General features: G+C 42.3%; 1 protein-coding gene across 5 annotated transcripts in view; it reads left to right on the forward strand.

Annotated features, from left to right (window-relative positions):
* Window positions 1-879: 879 nt before the first annotated feature.
* The window catches only part of si:dkey-151g10.3 (serine/threonine-protein kinase WNK3), a 35,942-nt gene continuing 14,481 nt past the window's right edge, over window positions 880-22,340 (forward strand). For 3 of the 5 annotated variants that reach the window (XM_041049472.1, XM_041049497.1, XM_041049506.1), the window contains exons 1-10: window positions 880-1,486; window positions 8,594-9,790; window positions 18,066-18,238; window positions 19,054-19,274; window positions 19,769-19,926; window positions 20,090-20,178; window positions 20,272-20,491; window positions 20,728-21,046; window positions 21,262-21,380; window positions 21,487-21,687. In XM_041049472.1, coding sequence (XP_040905406.1) covers window positions 9,050-9,790; window positions 18,066-18,238; window positions 19,054-19,274; window positions 19,769-19,926; window positions 20,090-20,178; window positions 20,272-20,491; window positions 20,728-21,046; window positions 21,262-21,380; window positions 21,487-21,687 — 2,241 coding nt within the window. In that variant the 5' untranslated portion in view covers window positions 880-1,486; window positions 8,594-9,049. The remainder of the gene's footprint in view (window positions 1,487-8,593; window positions 9,791-18,065; window positions 18,239-19,053; window positions 19,275-19,768; window positions 19,927-20,089; window positions 20,179-20,271; window positions 20,492-20,727; window positions 21,047-21,261; window positions 21,381-21,486; window positions 21,688-22,340) is intronic. The other 2 variants (XM_041049489.1, XM_041049481.1) reach the window with 2 other exon arrangements.

Here is a 22,340-nt window from a genome sequence, read left to right on the forward strand (position 1 = left end):
CCCTTTTTATCTGTCTGTCACAAGGTTTAACACAAAATGCATGTTCTTTATTTCACTGAAATTGTAATTTTATCAACTTCATGTCATTGGATATCTATATTACTTTTTTAAAATAGAGTTTATATGTATACTGAACATATAATTTGGATAGACAATATCTCAGAATGTCACAGATAAACCACAGTATGTAAATTTGTTAAAATTATCTCCATCTCGACCAACTACAACAGCAAGATGCTACATTCACATTAATGCATCAGTAATAATAATATAAACAACACACTGTACAACAGTATCAATCTTGTTTCCTTTCATTTACAAGTTCTAGTAAGTGTAAGGAACGTTTCAGTACTTTAGACACATTTTTCTGATATCAGATCTGCAATTTTATTTAAGAAAGATAATTGAATTAAATAAAATAATTAAATTAGGAAATGCCAGACTTTTACTGGTAATAGAGTATTTTTATATTTTACGGCTTATATTTTTGTATGCACACACACACATCTAAGCACACTGTAGTATTCATAGTATTCAAAGAGGTATTTTATTCACTACATCATACATGAATAGTCTCTAGATTAATATGATAATTTATTTGCCAAACCTCTAAAACAAAACCACCACAGTAACCATGGAAAAGTGTTATAATATCCTTCACAGGCCAGTCATTGTCAATTGTGGGGAAACAATTACATAGCTTTTGTCGTGAAACTGAAGCTTACGAGGAGCGTTGAACGCACCCATCAAAGTCACATAGCAGGCCGTAGTTGTAAACATGTAGCGCCGCCGCCCTCTCGCGGCGGAGCGAGCGAACTACCGGTTTTGTCCGGGATGATGATCATGATGATGAGCCCTGTGGCAAGTGTGAACGGGCAGGCAAGAGCGGCTCAGTACACACGAGAACCTGCTGAAGGCCGTTGGAGTCGTGCGTTGTAAATTATGTACATAAGTTACTGACATTATTCGGGTACACATGAATGGCCAGTCGCACAACTTGGAGCCGACGCACCGAGCAGCGAGCGGGGAAATCTGTGGACCAACGGCAAAGCATCGTCTGAACTGGAACACGTACACCAAGTGCTGTGTGCCCGTCTCTCACACAAGGACCGAGGCTCGACGGCTCCGGTGGGGGATTTTCAAGCCGACAACACCGCGGCAAGCGTTTAAAATGTAAAGAGAAAAACCGCAAACGGAGCCGCGACATTTTTTTCTAAAGCCTTTCCTCCCCATTTTTTTTTTTTTTTTTTTGTAAACGTATTTTTTTCAGTGGGTGTAAAATAATTTTGTAGGGAGAAAGCCCGTTGTAAATCTGGTGTAATAACGTTTGTAAATAGCTATAGGCATAATAATAAAATAAAAAAAATTTAAAAAATGATCAGTTATCAATGAGTTAGCTGGCTGTCTGGGCTAACCAGCTCGTTTTTTTAAATTCTTTTTCAAATAAATATATCGCTGGACCGACGAACTACGATGCTGCATTTGGGTGAGTGATATTTGTTGTTATTTTCTGTTACAGTACAAATAGTGATTTTCCTTTCATGATGCTTTCATTCCACGACTGTGATCCCTAGTGAGACCTTATGTTATTAAACACTGGGGGGTTGCTTGTTAGGTGTTTATCCTCTCCAATGGCAGCTTGTTATTCAGAAATAAATTATGCTGTGTAAAAACACTTAAGTCAAGTGCAGACTCACTGACGGGCCCTCAGATACCAACAGCTTAGCTCGTCATTTGAACGATTTGCCTGTGCTCAGGACACTGAAGGACAGGAGGTTTGGGGATTTTGATGTGTGGCGGTGTCAGTCATCTCAGCCGCCGTGTTCTTGCCCTGTATGGTGATTGTACTTTGTGTCTTTCAGCGCTTGCACGACGTTTATAAAGTCAGCTGAGCTTACCAGCTAGCCAATAGCTGTACTTCATGGCGCTTGCACATCCAGCCATCGCTGTGTTGTATATGCTGTAGCCCATAAATAACGTACATTAATTGCATTTTGCTCCAGAGCCAGTGAGCACTGCATGACCAGTCACATCATGGGGTCTTTACTTTAAACATTTAGCACAATACGTGTGTCAGAAACCCATGTCTCACATAAGTAGCAAAAGTACATCAGTTATTTTTTTTTTATGATGGCATATTGTGTCCATAAATTGTGTGTAATGGGAAGCATCTTTTCCCCAACTTCTGTATTCATATTTTATAGATACATATGAAAACAATGCATCTGACAGTCCCACTGAGAGCAATAGTGGAGTACTCAAAACATTAGGATGCTTCCTCTCCTAAAACAAAACAAAAAAAAAAAAAAAAAAGGACTGACAGCTGCTAAACTGCTTAAATCAACACTTCGCTGATCTCTGAGTACTCCATCATCCATAAAAGTTCAGACACCATTTGCAGGAATAAAGGGGGCTCAGTTGCTGATATGAGCTCCAGCAGTAGTAAGCCACTTTACTAACATGTAATCCTGATTCATCATTGGCTGATTAAGGAGCCTTTCTCTCACCTGGATTAGAGGAATCCTTTGGTATGGGATGGTTCTGCTCGCTGAGGGGAATAAAAGAGAACAAAAAAGGGGGGGTTAGATAACACATATTCTCTCTGTCTTTCTCTCTCTCTCTCTCTCTCTCTCTCTCAGTGAACAGTACTCTGTGTGTGCTACCTACACTCCACTCTCCCATGCTTGACCTGGATTGGACAAAAGTCCTTGTTGTGTTTTCAGCCTTGAGTTTCCCTAATGGGAAGAGAACAATCATTGTGTGTTTGATTCTAGTGGCCAGCATTTGGTATTTTTCATCAGACTGCAAAACGCCGCCTAGGCCGAAGACGCCACAGCGAAGCGGCATGTGCTGAACCAAGGCGTGCGATCATTGAGTAGGAGGAGTGCTGTTTAATTTCATTATCTTTTCTTGTTCAATTTGACACACACACACATGCACACACACATAGTGCTTTTAAATGTCTGTGCTGGATTTTGATGAATGATGCTTTTCAGGGTGATCTTGAAGATCTATTCATGAAGACACAAGCTTTTGAGTTCAGTTTGTGTGCATGTTGCATAGCACTGAACGTTGTAATTAATTGTAATGGTCCCACACAATCATAGTCTGAGTCTGACCGCCCCCTGTTTTTCAGTGCGACAGCAGCACAGACAGAGTCAGCCTTTTGAAGGTTTACACCTGCCACTTACAGTAATGTATCCTGGTGTGACTCTATGGCAGAGGCCGTGCCCGTTAGACAAGGCCTTACTGGACAAATGTGGTCTTTGTTTTTATCTGCCAGTGTGGCCAACAGCTGAGCTGCAGAGTTCAGATGCAGACCTGTGATCTTCAGAATAATTGCTGATTGACATTTGAATTTTGGCCAGCAGCTCTCTGAACTCGTGCTACCTCGACACCGACTCTCCACATCACTCAGCCTCCCTTTAAACCTCTGTGGGACTCGTGCTGAATTGGAAAAAAAGAGACTGGGTGGATTCAAGCGTTGCATTAATCATTCGTAGAAAAGTTGTTACAGGCTGATTCAACCAGATTTTTCGTATTTCTCTCGGTCTCTTCAGCTAAGTCCATCTGCTGAACCCTTGCGCTCATTTTTGACTCCTTTTCATAACAAAGCTCTTTCAGTTCTAGTGATCAGCAAAGGGATAGCATGCAAACTACTGTAGCTGGCAGCTGATGAAGAAACCTTGTTAAAAGACTGTGACACGTGCATACTTGCTGATAATGCACTTGTGCTATCTTAACTTTACCTCTGAATTCTAACTGACAATACACCTGTACTTACAATCACTTAGAAGTTTGCAGTTGAACTTTTATAGTTTTAGGATTAGTAAATTATCAACTGAATGTTAAAATAGATGACAGTTTTCTTTCGGCCGACCAAGCGATTAATCATCTGAGCTGTGCTTAAGATTGTTGCTTGTTGTTTTTGGCCTGTAGTTAGAGTACAGGCTTGGTATATTAACAGGTTTAAAGCAAACCTGGACTTCTCCTTGGCCCTCTGCACCTGGCCTCGCTGTGACACTGGACATACCAACGGAAACTATTCCTATGCTAATGTAATCACCTCATTTTTTCAAGCCTTGTCCAGCTACTAAAAGCATTCCTCCTCCTCCTCTCCTCTCCTCCTTTCCTCCTCTCCTCCCCTCTTCTGTCCTCCTCTCCTCTCCTCCTTTCCTCCTCTCCTCTCTATGCACAACTGTAGCTGCTTTTGTTCAGGCAGAAATTTAGCTATAGTCACTGCTTTCATTCACACAAACATTGGCACATATTTTATCAGGCAACCCCCCCCCCCCCAGCCCCCTTTTTGTCTGTGCCACCCCCCTCTCTTTATCTCTCTCTTGTTCTCTTTCACACACATTTTTCCCACCCCTTCTACTAGCCGGCCCCCCTCGCGCCATCTCTCCTTCCCTCTCTCTCTCTGTTTGAAACTCTGCTGTCCACTCGCTCCCACCAACTACAATCCCTTCCTGTCCCCCTCGCCACTTTTTATTCACTCTTTTCATCTATGTCCCCCTCAATTGCAAAAACGCTGCTGTCTGTGCACGCGCTTGCACACAGAGTCCCCGGGCTCGTCCTTTGTCTGCCTGCCTAATTTTCCAGCGGCAGTTTGGTTCCAGGGGATTAATGTGTGTATCCCCATGAAGTAAGTGATGGAAAAAGTGCAACAGGATTGCAATGTATTTGACTTCTGTGACTGCACTTTCGTTTTTGAGCAAGTGTAAGTGTGTGTTGAGCTTCCTTTCTCTGCGCACTTTAAACTTTTGAGTACGGATAATAAAGAATTCAAGCAAAAACAAACATGGCCCTCGGTGGGTTTTAGGAAAAGAATAGAAATCACATCCTTGGCAGTCATGAAGCAAAGGTGTCACAATGATTTTCGCTGCACATTTCAGAAGTGATTAGATAGCTGCAGGTGTTCTCCCCATGTAGGAGCCTCACAGAAGCCTGGAGGGCAGGCAGAGTGCAGCACGTCAGATGTTCAGTTCTCATGTACCCGTGTGCCCACTCAGCAGTGATAGAAAAATTAAGAGACAATGATCCTGACATGTGAATTTGATGCTCGCTTACATGCTGGAGTCATTTTGCTGCCGAAGCGAGATGTCACCGTTTCAGCTGCGGCGCTGGTTTTGTTATCTTCAACTTTGGTTTACCACGTTTGCCCACATGGGCAGTTGCTTGGTCATTTGGCTGGTGTCAGGAAATTCCTTTCGGCATTCTTTCATTGAAAGGGGACATGCGGTTTGGGTGCGAGTGAGGGTTTGCTTTTGATGTGTGCGTGCGTGTGTTTTTGTCCATGTATAAAACATAGAAATAGTGTGAGATGAGATAGAGAGAGAATCAGAGAGTTTGTTCTAACCCGCTGCTGTGTGTCTGATATCTGTATCTGTCTGCGTTTGTCTATGTGTGTGTGTTTGGAATGGAGACTGGGCGGGTGTGAGAGACAGTGATGGGGTTGAACGTGTTTGATGTACTGTGATAACTCTGTCCGGTATGTGGCTTTCATGGGAACTCCTTGCCCTGAGGACATGAACGAATAAGCTCCTGTTTAAAGGGCTACTTCCCTCTCTTTATCGCCTGTTGGTTTTCCCCCTTTATGCTCCTCACATCCTGTCAGCCTTTACCTTTTTGGTCTCACTGTACACTAAAGTATATCCCCTCTGGGTCACCCTAATGCAAATTATCTTCCTTAAATTATGGTCATTGTACATGAAGTCTTAGATCAGTCACATGTTTTCTATTATTTAGGTTCATTGTAATGCTGAAATGAGTAATTGACAGACGTTTTGATTAATTAATTGATTATTTTATCATTTAATGACCCACATTTTTTGGCTCAGTTGAAGTTTAGCTGTTTTCATTTCATTTTTTTGCCTGAGTTTGCAGGTGTTGCTTTGACACAAACGAAGCTTTCTGAACACATCACCTTGAATTCAGGGAAACTATGATAGGTGTTTCTTTCACTGTTTCCTGGCATGATGAAGAATAACTGATTGATCAAAAACCACAGCCCTTTTTCTTACAGTAGGGTTGGGCAATATGATGATATACAAAATGTGACTGGAGATTTTGCTATATAGTTTCTGTCAAAGGAGCGCCCACTGTAATAATCAGAATTGGAATCAGAAGAACTTTATTGATCCCCACAGGGAAATTGCTTTGTTACAATTGCTCAAAATGCAGTTAGGAAACGGGAGTTAAATGACCATAAAAGTTAAAACTACTATAAAGTAGTAGCTATATCTGAGCTGGGCTGCTTTGTGGTGGTATCGAATTTACAGGATTTTACTCAACAACAGTGAAGTACCTTGATTTGCTGGATGTTTCATCAAGTGGATTAACTAAAGCAGACTCACTCATATGCATCCACAACTAATAATTTGTTTTCTTACGTTGTATTATTAGGTGTGGAGTGTGTTGTGGGAGGCTACTAGCTTAATGCTAATCACAGGCTGTTTTTTAGAGCATGTGTCTGTGTCTTGGGAATGTTGCTAAACTGGAAGTCTTTCTTGTTCCTCTGGAGCCTCTTAGCAGTTGGTCTATATCTGCCTATTGTGTTTTTAATTTGACTGACAGCTACTAGCATTGCACGTCAGACTCCTTTGCTTTGAGCCTGGAGAGACAACAGGCTTGATGTGAGTGTTAATGACCGCGTTATAAAAGAGATAATAGCTGCTGTGAGCCACTAGACGAGCCTGCGGTGGTCATGGTGGGCTTTGCTCATTAAAACTGAAGAAAAACGTCTAGACTTTATGCTGTGACTGGGACTGAGCCTGTCTGTCAGTGAGAGACACATTTCAGGGGCTAAGACTGACTGTACATGTGTGGTTCTTATGGATACCTTTATAGCTTAGAGTGCTGTAACCCTAGACAGGGTTGCCTAACGGTGGTGGTCCTTGACAGTTCCACGTGTTCAATTGTAAAGTAATATGTGTTGAGTTGTAAACTAATATGCAAAGTGAGTTAATACCCTGACCCCGACTGCACTTTTTACTTTCTGTTTACTGCACCATCACCCTCCCAGGACACCGCATTCCTTTTGTTTGCTTGGTATGCATTGGCATGTTCTCTTCCTGTATGTTCAGATCCTTAATAATATATGGTGACTTAGGGCTTTATTGCATCCGTAATTGGTTGCGCAACCCTTTCTTTTTAGACAGCGGTTGTAGAGTAACCTCTGGCTGGCTGGTGTCTAATGAAGCAAGTCTGATGCAACCTCCGAGAGATCATTGGCTGTCAGAAGGCAGAGCAGACATAAAACCTAGGAACAGATGGAGAGTGATAGAGGAGAAGTCAAGATAAAGATGTCAAAAATTTACCACTCGTGTACACACACATACACGCAAACCCAGGCACTGAATGAGTTACGGTATTGCAGGGAGATTTCCATGTCAGAGGAAACCTGCTGTGTTCGGTTTCACCTTCTGCTGGCAGAGGATAGTAACGAGGGCCAATTTGAAACTGGCTCTTATCACACTGTCTGAATGGTTGACTGGAAAGGCACGCAGTAATACTGTTGGCTGATGCCTGTGCTGATGATAATCATAATCATAATCATAGTCGTGTATATTTATGAGCCCTTTGTTGCAGATGTGTGGTAGTCACTACAGTACAGTTCGACAGTCCCTCTGCGTATGAATTATTCACACTCAACTGGCCCATAGTTCGTCATCCATATTTAATGTTTGGGATTGAGGACTCTTAACTGCAGCTTTCTGTTGACTAATGGAGCTGTTGAACACAACTTAAATCACAAGACGGTGATAAACATGCACTTGATGACTCATGAATGCATGTGTAATTGTTGACCAGGCTCGCTGGATATTCCTTGACGACTCTTTGGGTTCAATGTCAAATTTTAAATCCATAACTAATATGAAACTTTGGTTTGGCAGATTAATTGATTGCTCTCCTATATGTATTTTGAAATATTCTTATATACACTGGGCTGTCAGAATTCTCTACTGAGTCTGACTGAACATTGTCCAATTAATTATCTCAGGTCCCTTTTGGCAAGCCGCTGTATAAAACATCTCTACTTTCTGAAGTTTTACAGTGTCTGATCAATGGAAATATTTGCACCAGTTATGAGATCTTCAAAATCTATGTGCATTAGGTTTTCTGTAATGTTTGCAGCATTCTGCTTCCTTCTGAGCTTAATCGCTAAAAATGCATTAGCAGAAGATTTACAGGCAATCAACACCTCACATTCTCATGGGAAACACAGAGGGGGTTTCTTTTGCAAGTATTAGCAGTGGTTGGTCTTATAAGAAACAACTGTTGAATCAGTTACAACTCTTCTTCTCAGGGGAATGTCTCAGAATTTCTTTTACACAGACTAACTGGGCTCCTCGGATAGCCCTTTTCCTTACAAAGGTGCTGTGAGGATTTTTCTATGAGGTCTTTGATGTTGGGTCATTGTATCCCTGTGAAGTATAGGGCACCTTCTGACCTTTTCAGATGTATCTCATGAAATACAAACAGTATCTCACTTGTATTCTTATTTAGAGCGCTAAAATTTTCAACAATGTGACCACAGTTCTCTCCACTGACTGTCTGAATATTAATGCAGTGTTTTGTTTATGTCTTGCAGGGTTTACTTGAAGATATTCACACAACAACAGTTTGAAAGAAAAACACCGCAGCTTTCCCGACAGACTCCTGGTTTAGTGTGTGTTTGTAAGAGCTGGGAGACGTGTGGTTTTCTTTGCTTAGTACTGCACCTAGGTGGGTTCTGAAGAAAATGTAGGAAATGTTGAGGAGAAAAGTGAGGACAGAAACTATTCTCCAACACCTGTGGTTTCACCCCCCTGTGCTACCATAAAGCATCAAAGTAAGAAAAGGAGACAGAGAAGAAGAGAACGGAGGAAAAGTGGGAGAGGGTCACCAGTTTGGGGCTTCAGCCATCTGCAGCACTGGAAGAACAGCCTGACCGACTAGAAGGGGTGAGTGGGTGACCACAGAAAGAGAGAGAGACGGGGACTGACGGGGGAGCAAAGGTTTGGAGGAGGAGGAGGAGGTCTAGCAGGGGAGGGAAAGGCCATTCCACATGGCTACTGACCCAGGAGAGCCCACAGGCACCGAGGACTCCTCGGAGAAACCTGATGGACAGAGGGAGGAGGACACGGAGCGGGAGGGGAGGGCCGACCAACAGAGGGAGAGGACACGCAGCACCCCCTCAGACATCTCCTCCTCCCAGACTCAGGAGAGGAGAGCGACAGGAGGAGAGGATGGGGCAATCCAAGGAGGAGGAGGAGGAGGAAGAGGAGGAGGAGGCGAAGCCAGCCAGGAGGGCGTGGAGACCACACTAAAACCAGTTTCATTCTCCACACCCTCCTTACCAGTTGACACTGGTCAGAAACGACTGAGGAGGGAGAAACGCTTCTTCAGGAAGAGTGTGGAGATTTGTGAGGAGGACGATGATGTGGAGGTACCGCCTGAGGCGCCCCACAGTGCTCCACACCTGGAGCTGCGTTCCTCAGACTCAGTCTTTACCAGCAATGCCCAGCAGCAAGGGGTTGCTTCATCCTGTGCTGCTCTGGGCCATGACCCGTCTTGTCCCAGCTCCAGCCAGGAGCCTGGCAAGGATGCTCCTTCTTCCACACCCACCCAAAGGGGGAAGGAGAGGGACCGTGAGCAGGAGGAGGAGGCGGAGATGAAGGCTGTGGCTACATCTCCTGGAGGCCGGTTCCTCAAGTTTGACATTGAACTGGGCAGAGGAGCCTTCAAAACTGTGTATAAAGGCCTGGACACTGAGACCTGGGTGGAGGTGGCTTGGTGTGAACTTCAGGTAAGACAAACTGTTTTCTGTTTTTTAACACCATCATTATCCATAATTATAAATTCTGCATTAGTTGGCACAATTAGCTGAAAGATGAAATAAACCCAAAATAATCAATGCACTTAAAGAATGCACATAGTGTGAGAGCTAATGGAAATACTTTATAGCAACAAACAATATTTCCAATTAGTTTGCTTCAGAGAACTTTAAACCCACTGTTGTGCTTTTGAAGTGAGTAGCCTTAGATGTGTCCCAGGAGCCCGTCCTCCTGAAATCTGGAAATCTCAGCACGTTGTCTGTTTGCTTTTCTGTGCTGTGAGACTGCAGTTCAGTGGAGACCGGGGTGAAAAGGAGGAGCATCGCTTGTAGTTGAGTGACAGCACAGAGTGAAAGTGGAGGCTTTGCCTTTTCTAAGGCTCTTATGAATAATAGAATCATAGGCTGTCAGTGCTCCTTCTTGTTGTGATAGGATATCTTAGTAGAAGTAGCATTTCCTGGATTGTCATGAATTACAAGAATTCATTCATGATACTTAAGGCAAGTTTTAATTTCAAGGATTTATATTAATGACTCAGTGTTGCAAGTGTAGTGTTTGAAATGAGGAAACATGCTCCTCAAAGCTCTGGAAAATCAAACATCTTTAAGGGTACACTTTATGGAAATTAATTTTTAAACAAGCTAATATTGTCACAAATTGACATGTCAACATATATCACGTTTTAAAAGGAGAAGTTATTTTCCCTATTGTAAAATTCAATTTAAGATTCATTAGGATATAGCTGAGGCTACAGTACAGTACATGTCATAGCCTACTTGCCCATTATGTAATGTAATGAGGTATGAGATGGAAATGGTCATGTGAAAGGGAAGCACTAAATGGGATGCATTTTGTGAGCCAAGAGCAAATAGAAACTCTGCAGTAAACTTAACAACAGCAAACATTTACTGTAACAAACTCATTGTTATACATTGACATTGCGGTGGGAGGAAAATATTGAAATATGATAAATGTTTTGTAGCAGAACACTACATACTCTAGCCAACCGGATTCATTATGCTCAGAAGTAATGGGAAACATTGTTTAGATGGTGTGAATTCAACATGTGGTGGGACTTGTGGGGGAGAGAAGACTCTTGGCCCCACAATAGAGGGAGCAGTGTTATGGTGAACCATCTGATTTCACTGCTGGCTTTGTGTGAGAAAAGTCATGTGTTTGGTTTGAAGCTAATTCTAAAACAAGAGCCTCGACTAATCCTTGAGATCAAGCTCTGTCTGTTGGACTAACAAGCAGAATGCCCCTATCACCTTTTCTGGTTTTACTCTAACACCTACTGAATCACCTTCACGGCAACAGTTGGGCTCTGCTGTTTGGTCTATCATACCGCCACAGTTCCTGTTCAGTGCTACTTGAGTACTTCATCTGGCCTTTTTTTCCAAGACATCTGCTTAGCTTCCAAACGTAGCCCCCTTTCACCTTAAGTAATAATGTGATCACTAATATGTTTTGCCACCAGACGGCATTCGTTTATGACACCATCAAGGGCACCGTAGTGAATTTTGCCTTGGCTCGGGTTTGTGAGCAAATCTGAGCTGGTAAAGCATTTTTTTCGAAAATGAAAAGACAGCAGGCTTAAGCTGATTTGCGCACCCATATTGAATCGGTGATATCCAATTCTGTCTCCACAAATGCATGGGGTCAAATTAAATCCCATGGAGAATAACTATTTTTTTTTGCTGCTTATTTGTTCATGAGGCATGAGGACATTAAAGGCTTCATCAATAAGAAGCTGCTGAGACAATTGGAAGTACTCTATGCATATTTTATTATCTAATTATATTTTATATTACAAACAGATATTACAAACAGCCTTTGAGAGAAAAACAGACTGAGGTTCCGAAACACAGCGCAACAGCAAGGAGAAGGGAAAAAGGCAGTGTGAGAAAGAAAAGAGAGAGACACAGGAGGTGATGGTGAGAACGAGGGAGAGAAAGAGAGGGAGGGAGACGATGAGCCAAACAGAGGGATTACCATGGCATCCCTCCCAGAGAGCAGTCATGTAGCTAATGCTAACTTACCACATGCAAGGAGACACATGAACACACACACACACATGCACATACACACACAGACGGTACACAGTGGCCTGGTCACACGCCTATAGATGGATCCAGTGCCACATTCAATGCAACATTCTAGTCTATGCAGGTCACGTGATCTGTAGGTTTCACTCCACCTTAACAAAGCTTGTACAATACAAAGTGGCATTAGAGTGGACAACAGTGATCAGGTAATGATAGGGTATGATTACCTTGCTTTGCTGTTGCTTGCAAGCTCTAATTTGTCCTGCTGGTGTTGAATGCAGTGATGGACAGTCTTTAATAACTCAGTCTGAATGTATCTCAGTTAAGGATGTTTGTAAACATTAAAATTCTTGCCACATTTATTTTTAATTGCGCTAAAAGACATGCAGTTCTATTATAGTTAAGTTGCATAAGTTGATTCAATTCTTCATCATTTTAATTCTGAAATTCAAACAACATTCCCAGTTATAAGTGCAGGTCCCATTAATCAAACAGCCCGCACAGAAGACATTCTGTCCATACATCATAATGCCATAAGACCATGGACAGTCTGTGCAATGCTTCCAATTTGAAGGCACTGGATGGGATAAGGTGATAAACAGCCTGGACATGACTAGAGCCAACGCACTATTTGATGGTAATGATGTTATCTCCACCATCCTGAGAGACTGTAGCCTGGGAGCACCTAGCTCCTCTCCTCCTGTGTCCACAAAGAGAGGGAAGCCAGGGGATTAGCTGTCCAAATGCAGCTTGAAAGAGTGGGTAATTAAAGTTCACAGTGCAGACACCATCTCTCTTCTTTCCTCTCCCTTTCCCTGGGAATTCCACACCTAAAAGGGCAGGGCTATATATCTCCCCTGCTTGCGCTTCACCATCCGTCACCCTGAGTGGATGCATTTGCATGTGTCTTGTACATGTATTACATTTCTGAGCGCGAGCTGTTGCTCTTTGTCCGTCTGTGTCAACATATGCCACTGTATGTGTTTGACTGTCACTCTCTCTCTCTCCCTCTCCCACCCTCTCTCTCTCTCTCTCTTCCTCTCACTCTCCCTCCCTCTCTCCCTCCATCTCTTCCCCCATCACTTTTTGTCTGTGTGAGTGAGCATGCAGAGTGATCCAGGGAGTTAATTACAGTGGGTGCCTGTCAGGCTGGAACAAAAACCCTGCACAGACAGCATAACTCGGGCGGCAGAAACCAGACTGGTTCAACCCAGTCATCCCAGACAGGCCCAGCTCAGCTCACCTCAGCTCAGCCCAGCCCATCCACAATCACGGGAATATACAAACACTAGAACAACACTACATTGCCTAAGGTTGCCATGATGATTATCACCTTAAATATTAGGTGATTTAACATATATATATTTTTGGATTTATGTTCTCTGGTTTATATTAGCTGAGGATGATGCTTGCTGCAAACGCTGTGCCATGTTTCTTAGTAAAAAGACTCATCCTAACTAAGGGCATTAGACAACTTGGACTTTGACATGGTAGAGAGTTACAGTAACATTAAATTTCAGTTTGTAGCGCCTTTGACAGAGAGTCTAGATCCCTGTATTCAGTCTAGAACCCCCGGTTTTGCAGCTGACATGATAATTTAGCCATTTGCAAGGTTGAGACATCATCTCTGGCCGTTGCCAAGTGCCTGCCTCATGTTAGAAATATTAGCTGTTTAGAGTATTATGTGCTGAAAGACAATTTTTCAGTATATACAAATATTTTTTTTTCTCGTCACAATTCTTTGACTCAGTGTAACAAACAACAGTAAAGGGAGGAGTCGGAGATTATCTTGATTGCTTCTCATTATGAAATATCAGTTGGGTTAGAACAGGTAAAGCAAAGACAGACTATTGACAGTTGACTAAAATTAGTAGAGGCCAAATCAAATGGACTACAGCTGAACTGACTAGACCCAGATGGAATCGATCCAACCAAACTGACCAGACGCGTGTTCAACTAGGGCACTGACAGTTGGCAAGTGTCCCTCGGGCTGTATCCTCCCACCACAAAGTTCATTACCTAACCGGCAACAGAGATTCAATTGCTATTGAATGTTTGAGACATTAACCGCACAGCACTAGCATTAAGTGTAAATCCTAATCAAAATTCAATAATATTGAAGTACTTATGAGCATCCCAGCCAGTCTAGTGACAGAAAGGGAAGCCCTCTGAAACTCATTTTAGGACATTTGTCAAGTAGCACTGAATACCCTTTTATATTAAGAAAAAAAATTGTATTTGTACTTTTATTGACTTATAGATTTTTTGGGCCTACTATAACTCAGATGTTGTGTATCTTTCAGTTTTCCAGCCACATTATAGCTCTGCCTCACACGTACCTTAGCTCTAAAACATACAGCAACATGTGACCTCCTGCTGACAAGTACTCTTCTACATGGCAAGTGTGTTGGCTAGCGGGCCCTGTAGAGGTTAGTGAACTTGGCCCACTGGCCTGGGGTTCTAATCTGACGTGCGGGCCAGCCCTTTTCCAGCAATCTATCTTGTTAGTCTGAGCTGTTGTAGCTTACAGTAATCTAATCCTAACCACCCGCCACCTCGGATTTTGAAGCACTGACATGCTTACTCCCACACTGCAGGGCAACACGTACTGCACACACCCTCATGAATTTACAAATATTCACTTATAGCAAAAATAACGCTCCCATATTTCTTGATAGTGCCCTAAATCAACCCTGTTTATCCTACTGAGGCTGAGGCACACTCTCCCTTCAAAAAATAAATGTAACCATGGAAGTCAGTTCATCTTATGTAGTTTGTATGGTATCTGATACTCATGCTGTATTTGCCAGAATAGCAGTTTTAGGGCTCACGTGCGCTGGCATTCATGACCCCATAACCGAATGTGCCTTGTAAGCCATATCCTGTCCATTTCCCTCAGTGTTTTATGAGGCTACTTAACCTGCAGCTTGACCTTCTGCTCTACCAGATGTCTGATCCAAAAAAATCTCAGTGTGCACAACCATGTCTTAGGTCGAACTCTGTTTACCAAGTTACAGTACTTAAAGACCTCCCCCAAGGACCTCCATGTAACACCAGCATTACTTGACCAAACTGACTATGCAGCTGTGGACAAAATAACAGGAACACACAAAATATAATGTTAAAAAAATATTACATTTACTTCTAATGTTCAGTGTTTGTTGAAACTGTATCAAAGAGGTGTTATATTGTCCTATGTTGTAAGGGGTTTTCTGATTTTGTAAATTGAGATTAAATAAGAACAAAGTAAATCAGTATAATTTAATCTGATCCAAGAATAAAACAAACTACTGCTTCAAAAATTGCCACAGAGTTGAATCAAAGTCTCTGACACTATATCAACAAAAACTGAACATCATTATCTTTTTGGGTTGCATCACATTTTCTAGTGTTGTTGTTAATTTCAGAATGAGAAAGGCTTCACATCACAAGGCAGTGGAAATTTGTCTTTGACGCATCTCACACGGTAATGAAAATATACACATTAGTTAAGAACAGCGTGGCTGAACAGGAAGTGGCTAAGTGCAAATCTGTGCATGTGCATGTGAGAACTAAGTCCCACACTGGTTGTTTATGATTTCAGAGGCAGTTGTCCTCCCACTCTGCTCTACACAGTACGAGCCAAGGCATATAGAGCTGCCATGTGAATAATCAAGGTATTCGTTAGGATAGCTGTGCTCTAACAGTCCGTGATTCAGTCAACTAAGTCATTAACAGCTTTTTGGAATGAATTTACCTTTTTTGATATTTGTTATTAATATTCTTTCTTGATACTACTATGTGCTAAAAATCTAGAGTACTTGCTTGGTAAAGCTGCAGAAATGGAGAACAATATGGTTAATTTAGAGGAAGAAAGATGAGGCCAGTCACAATAGGGCTGCGTGATGGGCTCAATTTCTGTTTATTTGCTTCTATGTCGCTTTGTAATTTCCACATATCTGATGGTTACGGGACTGTTTTGTTCCCTTTTCTGGTGTCTGTCTGTGTCCTATTTTGTTTAGACAAATCTATTTTTGTTTTTGCTGTTCTACCAAAGTTGGACTGGTATACTGTAGCATACAGCTACCAGCTATTACTATCATTTTCAAGAGTTTATTGGGTAGTATTCACTTGTATTTATCGCATAGGTCAGTGTGAGTGGGACCTAACAGCAATAATTGTATTGTATTGCATCTGTGTAGCAGTCTTGGCAATGGAAAGACGCCTGTGACTTATTAATGACACATTTGTATTGCTTTTATATAGAAATGTTTTTGTTGTGCCTCTGTGTCAAATATGGGTGTGTATGTGTATGTGTGTGAGTGAGTATGCAGAGGGGAGTAAGTTTGTGTGAGTCTGTCTAGACACAATCTCGCTAACTGAACTGAACTTTGCGACCTTTGCTGACCCTAAGGCTGTCTGGTACAACACTCAGAGGGAGACACAATAGACGCTGAGGAGGCAGCAGACAGGGACACACAGGCAGCACTCTGTCTCACACCGTGCCAGACAGTGATGCAGAGTGATGTTCTGCCTGTGGAGTGAGACAGAGGGCAGAGGAGGCACCCAAACAGAGGCAGTACTCCCCCGACAAAAAAAGGACACCAGCATAAAGACACGTGTAGATTGACAGGAAGCACTGAAACCTAAGCATGTACAGACACACCTGCACACCATCAGGTGCACACATAAAATCTCCTAAGAATACATGCACCATAGTAACGTGAAGTAGTTACTGTGTTACAGGAATGAGAGTATGAGGGCAGGCATAGGCTGAGCAACTTATTCTTAGCCATAATAGTGCATCGAGGAGCAGCCTTTTTGTTGATGCTACTTCCCTGTTAAGAGGGGAGGGGTGGAGAGATCGCCTCCACCAGTACTTCCAGAAAAGGACACTGAACCAGTATAGACACAGAGAGCAAAAGATCTCTGAAAAAGATGAAACACAGACACAGGGAGGAAGAGAAGCAGAGGCAGAAAAAGAAGAGCAGAGGCTGGAAAAAAAAAACATATAATAAATATAGATAGATGCAATGACAGAGAAACTGCATTACATGAAAATCTATTTATTTGCATCCAGACATCTGCAGTACACCGCCTCCCTTTGGGGAGCTTCGTGTAAAGCAAAAAGCTCAACATCAATGGAATCGATCAATGGAAAGCCACTGTTATGATGACTTCTATTTATAGTGAGGTCTGTTTGTGACACAACAATGGCTGCCAACCCACTCCTCCACAGATATGAAGCCAGACACTGTTACATTTTTTCTTTCCTTATGTTTTACTTTAACATAAATGATTGAAAGTTCCATGTTGGTAAACACAAACCCATTGAAGTGAACTCTTTGTGTTTTCTTGTAAAACTTTTCAGTTCCGTTGAATAATGCTCTCAAATAGCAGGTCACAAGGTCAACAAAGGTCAAAAGACCACAGACCTGAAAAGCTTTGTTGTTGTACACATGGAAATAACAGATGAAAACAGTTGCTTGTGACACGTCTAAAAATACACACTGACTTAGTGGTGCCAGCCAGGATTTCCTCCACTGTAAAATCCCTTGATTATCAGCACTGTATTTGATTCTTACATATCACCATCACATCACCATTGCATATTCATAAACGCTATTTCTTATAGACTTTGCATTCAGATAATGTAAATATATGAGTGTTTTTTTTTTTTAATCGGAGTATAGCAGAAGTTATTGATGAGAGCGCAGTGGGTTTAACAAAACAGACGAAACTGAAAAATACACTAAAAATATGAGATATAATATGAGAAATGCATTTTTTAACTGCAGATCAGAACACCTTCCCTGCATAACATGCATGGCTCTTAAGTCTTATAAATAACCAGTGCACCAGTGTTTAACCAAGGGATTTTTGAATGGCCTTCTCTGTTCCTGTGGGATGCTGCTTCTGCCAGTGAATTGGATTTCTGCCGTGTCCATTCTGTCCGCCATACTGTGGATGTGTGGCAGATGCAGTAGAAAAGTGTTTTATAAAAGCTCAGGCTTGGGTGTTGTCTCAGCACTGCTGCAACTGTATGTTGGTAGTACCATCTAGTGGCAGCTGGTGTTAGTGCACAGTCATGGATTTGTACTGTCAGGTAGCCTCATGATGTTTTTTGGGGCTCTGAACAGAATCACATATCAGAGTTCTTGTACAGCTGATAACAAATTTTCACGTTCATGCCGTGTAACTCGGTATGTGCCTCTCACCTCAGGACCGCAAGCTGACCAAGGCGGAGCAGCAACGCTTCAAGGAGGAGGCTGAGATGCTGAAGGGGCTTCAGCACCCCAACATCGTCCGCTTCTATGATTCCTGGGAGTCTGTGCTCCGTGGAAAGAAGTGCATCGTACTGGTCACTGAACTTATGACTTCAGGAACACTCAAAACGTTAGCACAACCTCCTCATATTATTCTTCACTCAGTGACAGCTCACTTTTTTGTATCATTTCTATTTTGTTGTTATGTTACCAAGCCTTACCAAGTTATGTTTTAAGAAAAATCTTGTAGCCACCATCTCTGATTGACATAAAAACCTCTAATACCCAGTATACCTTTGTGTATTTCTTTGCTATGTCATGGCACCCACTTGAGTAAATGTCACCCACAGGTGGCAGCTCTGTACGGTAAACAGTTACACACTAATGAGGCATTTAAAATAACTAAAAAAAAAGTTGATTTATAGAATAGACCATTACATGTCATGTCTACAGTAGGTCTTGAAAGTATAGATTGGTTTCTCTGAGTGATGTCAGCTGTAGCAGTGTTAATTTTAGCTATAGTGCAAACCAGAGTCTATAAACTCGCCTTCATAGTTAGCAAATAACAGCACATGGCTCTATTGTTCAGTAAATATTTGGTAGTGCTTCTCAATCTTCTCCCCCCCAAAAAAAGCAACAACAAAGAGCTCAAAGCTCAAAACTTCAGTAAGAAATACTGGTGGCGTATCATTTTAGTAAGTTTTGCTAAACATACTTTTGTTTGCAGAGATTATCATTACAGAAAACACTTGGCTTATTTTGATGGGGAGGGAAATTAAATTCATTATATATGTTATCCAAGTGAAATGCCACAACCAATTATCATGATGCACTGAAAGGTATTTATAACATTGTTTTGTCTCACATAGGGATCATCTAGCTGTCTGTCAGTGGGTGATTACGTTATTCCCTTTGATTTTGACTGCTTTTGCTCTCTCTGTACAGATACCTTAAGCGCTTTAAGGTGATGAAACCCAAGGTCTTGAGGAGTTGGTGCAGGCAAATTCTGAAGGGCCTCCACTTCCTTCACACCAGGACTCCTCCAATTGTCCACCGGGACCTCAAGTGTGACAACATCTTCATAACAGGCCCCACAGGTTCAGTCAAGATAGGTGACCTCGGACTGGCCACTCTGATGAGGACCTCCTTTGCAAAGAGTGTCATAGGTAAGCTGCATAAGTAGACCAACTACTTTTGAGAACAAAGCCAGGGATGTACTGCCTACATCAGCAAACCGTCAGGACCTATAAATACACTTTTCTCTGTATTCAGCACTGTTAAGATTTTTTTACAGAGTGCCTCAGCTGCCTAGAGTATAGAGTATTATTGACAAAGTCACTCTAAAATCCATGGGGTAGCACTTAATGTAAACGGAGACTGCTGATGAGATGTTGGCTCAGTGAGCCAACTTAAGCAGTGCACTGTGAGTACCATTTAGCTCGATAAAGTTTAACTGGAGAGGCAAGAGCAGTTGCCAGGAAGATTCTTATCACAGTTTCAGTTGAATTTCAATTCTTCCATTCACTTTGGGTCGTTCCTGCTCTGTGAACCCTCGTATGGGACAGTAAATACAGATTGTAAACAGTGATGGTGGTGAAGTAGTATGCACTGTGGCTGTTCTGCATCTCATTGACTGTGTACCACCGTCTGGTCTTAACAGGAACACCAGAGTTCATGGCTCCAGAGATGTATGAGGAGCACTATGATGAGTCTGTGGATGTTTACGCCTTTGGGATGTGCATGCTGGAGATGGCTACTTCAGAATACCCCTACTCTGAGTGCCAAAATGCAGCTCAGATCTATCGCAAAGTCACAAGTGTGAGTGTCTTTGACTTTATTACTCTCATATAAACTAATTATTTGCGGTGATGATATATGTGGACCTAATTCTCTTGTATATTCTTTAGTTTATTTAAGTGTGATCCCAGCTACCTGGCTCCTTGATGAAACTGTTAATTTCCCATTTACCCTTTTTCTGCAGGGTATAAAGCCAGCTAGCTTTGATAAAGTGAATGACCCAGAGATAAAAGAGATAATCGAAGGCTGCATTCGTCAGAACAAGAGTCAGAGGTAAGCACGTTTTAATTTCAACAGTCTCATGCAATCATAAAACACCCTGGAACCTGTTTTAGTCTGTTCTTTTTGTTGTATTTCTCTTGACAGACTCTCGATCAGAGACCTCCTGAACCATGCATTCTTTGGAGAGGACACAGGGGTCCGGGTGGAGCTGGCAGAAGAGGACACAGGCACCCAGGACTGTCTGGCTCTCCGGATTTGGGTTGAAGAGCCGAAGAAGCTGAAGGGGAAACACAAAGACAATGAGGCCATTGAGTTCAGCTATGACCTCGAGAATGACAGCGCTGAGGAGGTGGCTCTAGAGATGGTGAGACACAAGGACAATTCATGCCTGACGAATAGATAGGGGTTCATGGGTTTCAGGTATAGTATAGGGTAGACTGAGAAAAGACATTGATGCTTTAAAGCTTGAAGGAAGGTCAGGTGAGGGAAATCCTTCAGCTCATTTATTAGCCATTTCAGGGTAGATCTTTCTAACCTAGATTCCCTTGGCCTAACTCTAGCCATTAATTTATGAAACCCCCCCCTCCTCCCTTACCACAGGTGAAATCAGGTTTCTTCCATGAGAGTGATGCCAAGGTGGTGGGAAAATCCATCCGGGACCGAGTAAATCTGATCAAAAAGTCACGGGAGCGTCGACAGCAGCAGCTCCTCCAGCAGCACCAGGGCTTTGAGGAAAGAAGAGACTCTGCTCTTACCTCCTATGCCTTTTCTCATCCATCCTGCCTGTCCTCACTGGGGCCTGGGGCAGCTGGACAGACAGGAGGAGGAGGAGGAGGGCAGGAGTCTGAGGAACTGCCTGAGGTGGACCAGCATGTCAGACAGCAGCATATTTTCAGTGGGACAACCCTTGGTCTGCCAGGTAGAAAATTCACCTTCATAATATGTTTCATGCGCCAGCAGTTTTTTAGGGTGCACTGTTAATTAGTGAGACGTTATTATGAAATAACTGACATGGTGGAAGTTCAAATAAACAGATACCATAAAATATTTACTGAATATTGTGACTTTGTGTACAAGTATGTGTAGTTTGCATTTTTACATTCCTTCCTGTTTTTTAAATTGTGTTTCACTCAGAAGGTGAGAGCATGGGTTCGGCTAGCTGTGAATCTTATGCAAGTGGACAGAGCCAGGCATACTCTCAGCAAGGGGAGTCATACACCCACTCCCAGACGACTCTCCCCCCAACAGCACCTGTACGTCTATATGTTTTCAAATCCTACTAAACTGATTAGTAAAATTGTTTGAAATCACTGTATTGATAAAATCACATTGTTCATTAACTATTTTCTTGCACTGCAGGGAGCTGGTGCTTTGGCTCATCCTCAGATGCTCTCCACTGGTGAGAGTGGAAGTGTTCCAAGCGTGCCTCTTGGTCAAAGTGTTAGTATGTCCAGCATGTCCATAGGCCAAAGTGGAGGGGGGCCCGTTGGTCAGACATTTCTTCAGCCCAGTACCATGGTTCCACAGGTATCACCAAGTGTACCTCAACAATATTTTCAGGTGAAAAGGGTGATAATACTAACTTGTATTAAAATGAAGCCATATTTGCATTGGGGCTGCAACATTTAACATTACTCTTAATGAAAGTAAAGCTATGATCTCGATACTCTGTCTGTTTTTTTTCCCCTCAAATAACTATTTACCCAACCACAAATCATCCTCATAATCCTCTGAGCTTGATCATCTGATTGTACGCTGTACAGGGTTTCCCTCAGGAAATTGCTTAGCAGAAGTTGCATGACAAGACATGATGGATTAATAGCCTTTCTCATTAAATATATAGTCTTGCTGTTCAAAATGGTGCTTCTGCTCATTTTACCTGAAGGTTACGTAAAACGATTAAGTTAAAGTTTGTTTACTTTTTCTGACTTTAGATGTAGTGGTCTGTATTTCAGATGAGGCATGTCACTACTGCTCCAAAACACTGTGGGAAACCCTGTTGAATAAAATTAAATGTGCTGTTAATTTATACCCCTTTCCGCAGCTTATTCTTACCTGTTTTTCTATTATTTTCTTTTCCCTCTTCTTTCAACACCAATCATCATTCTGTCATTATCACTGAGTAGTCACAAACATTCCCGTCAGATGCATTTCAAACTGCCACTCCGATTGGGTCAGTGCCCCCCTCACAGTCATACATACCCCCTGTTTCC

Source organism: Toxotes jaculatrix, chromosome 2 (genome assembly GCF_017976425.1).
Source record: "Toxotes jaculatrix isolate fToxJac2 chromosome 2, fToxJac2.pri, whole genome shotgun sequence".
NCBI lineage: Eukaryota > Metazoa > Chordata > Actinopteri > Toxotidae > Toxotes > Toxotes jaculatrix.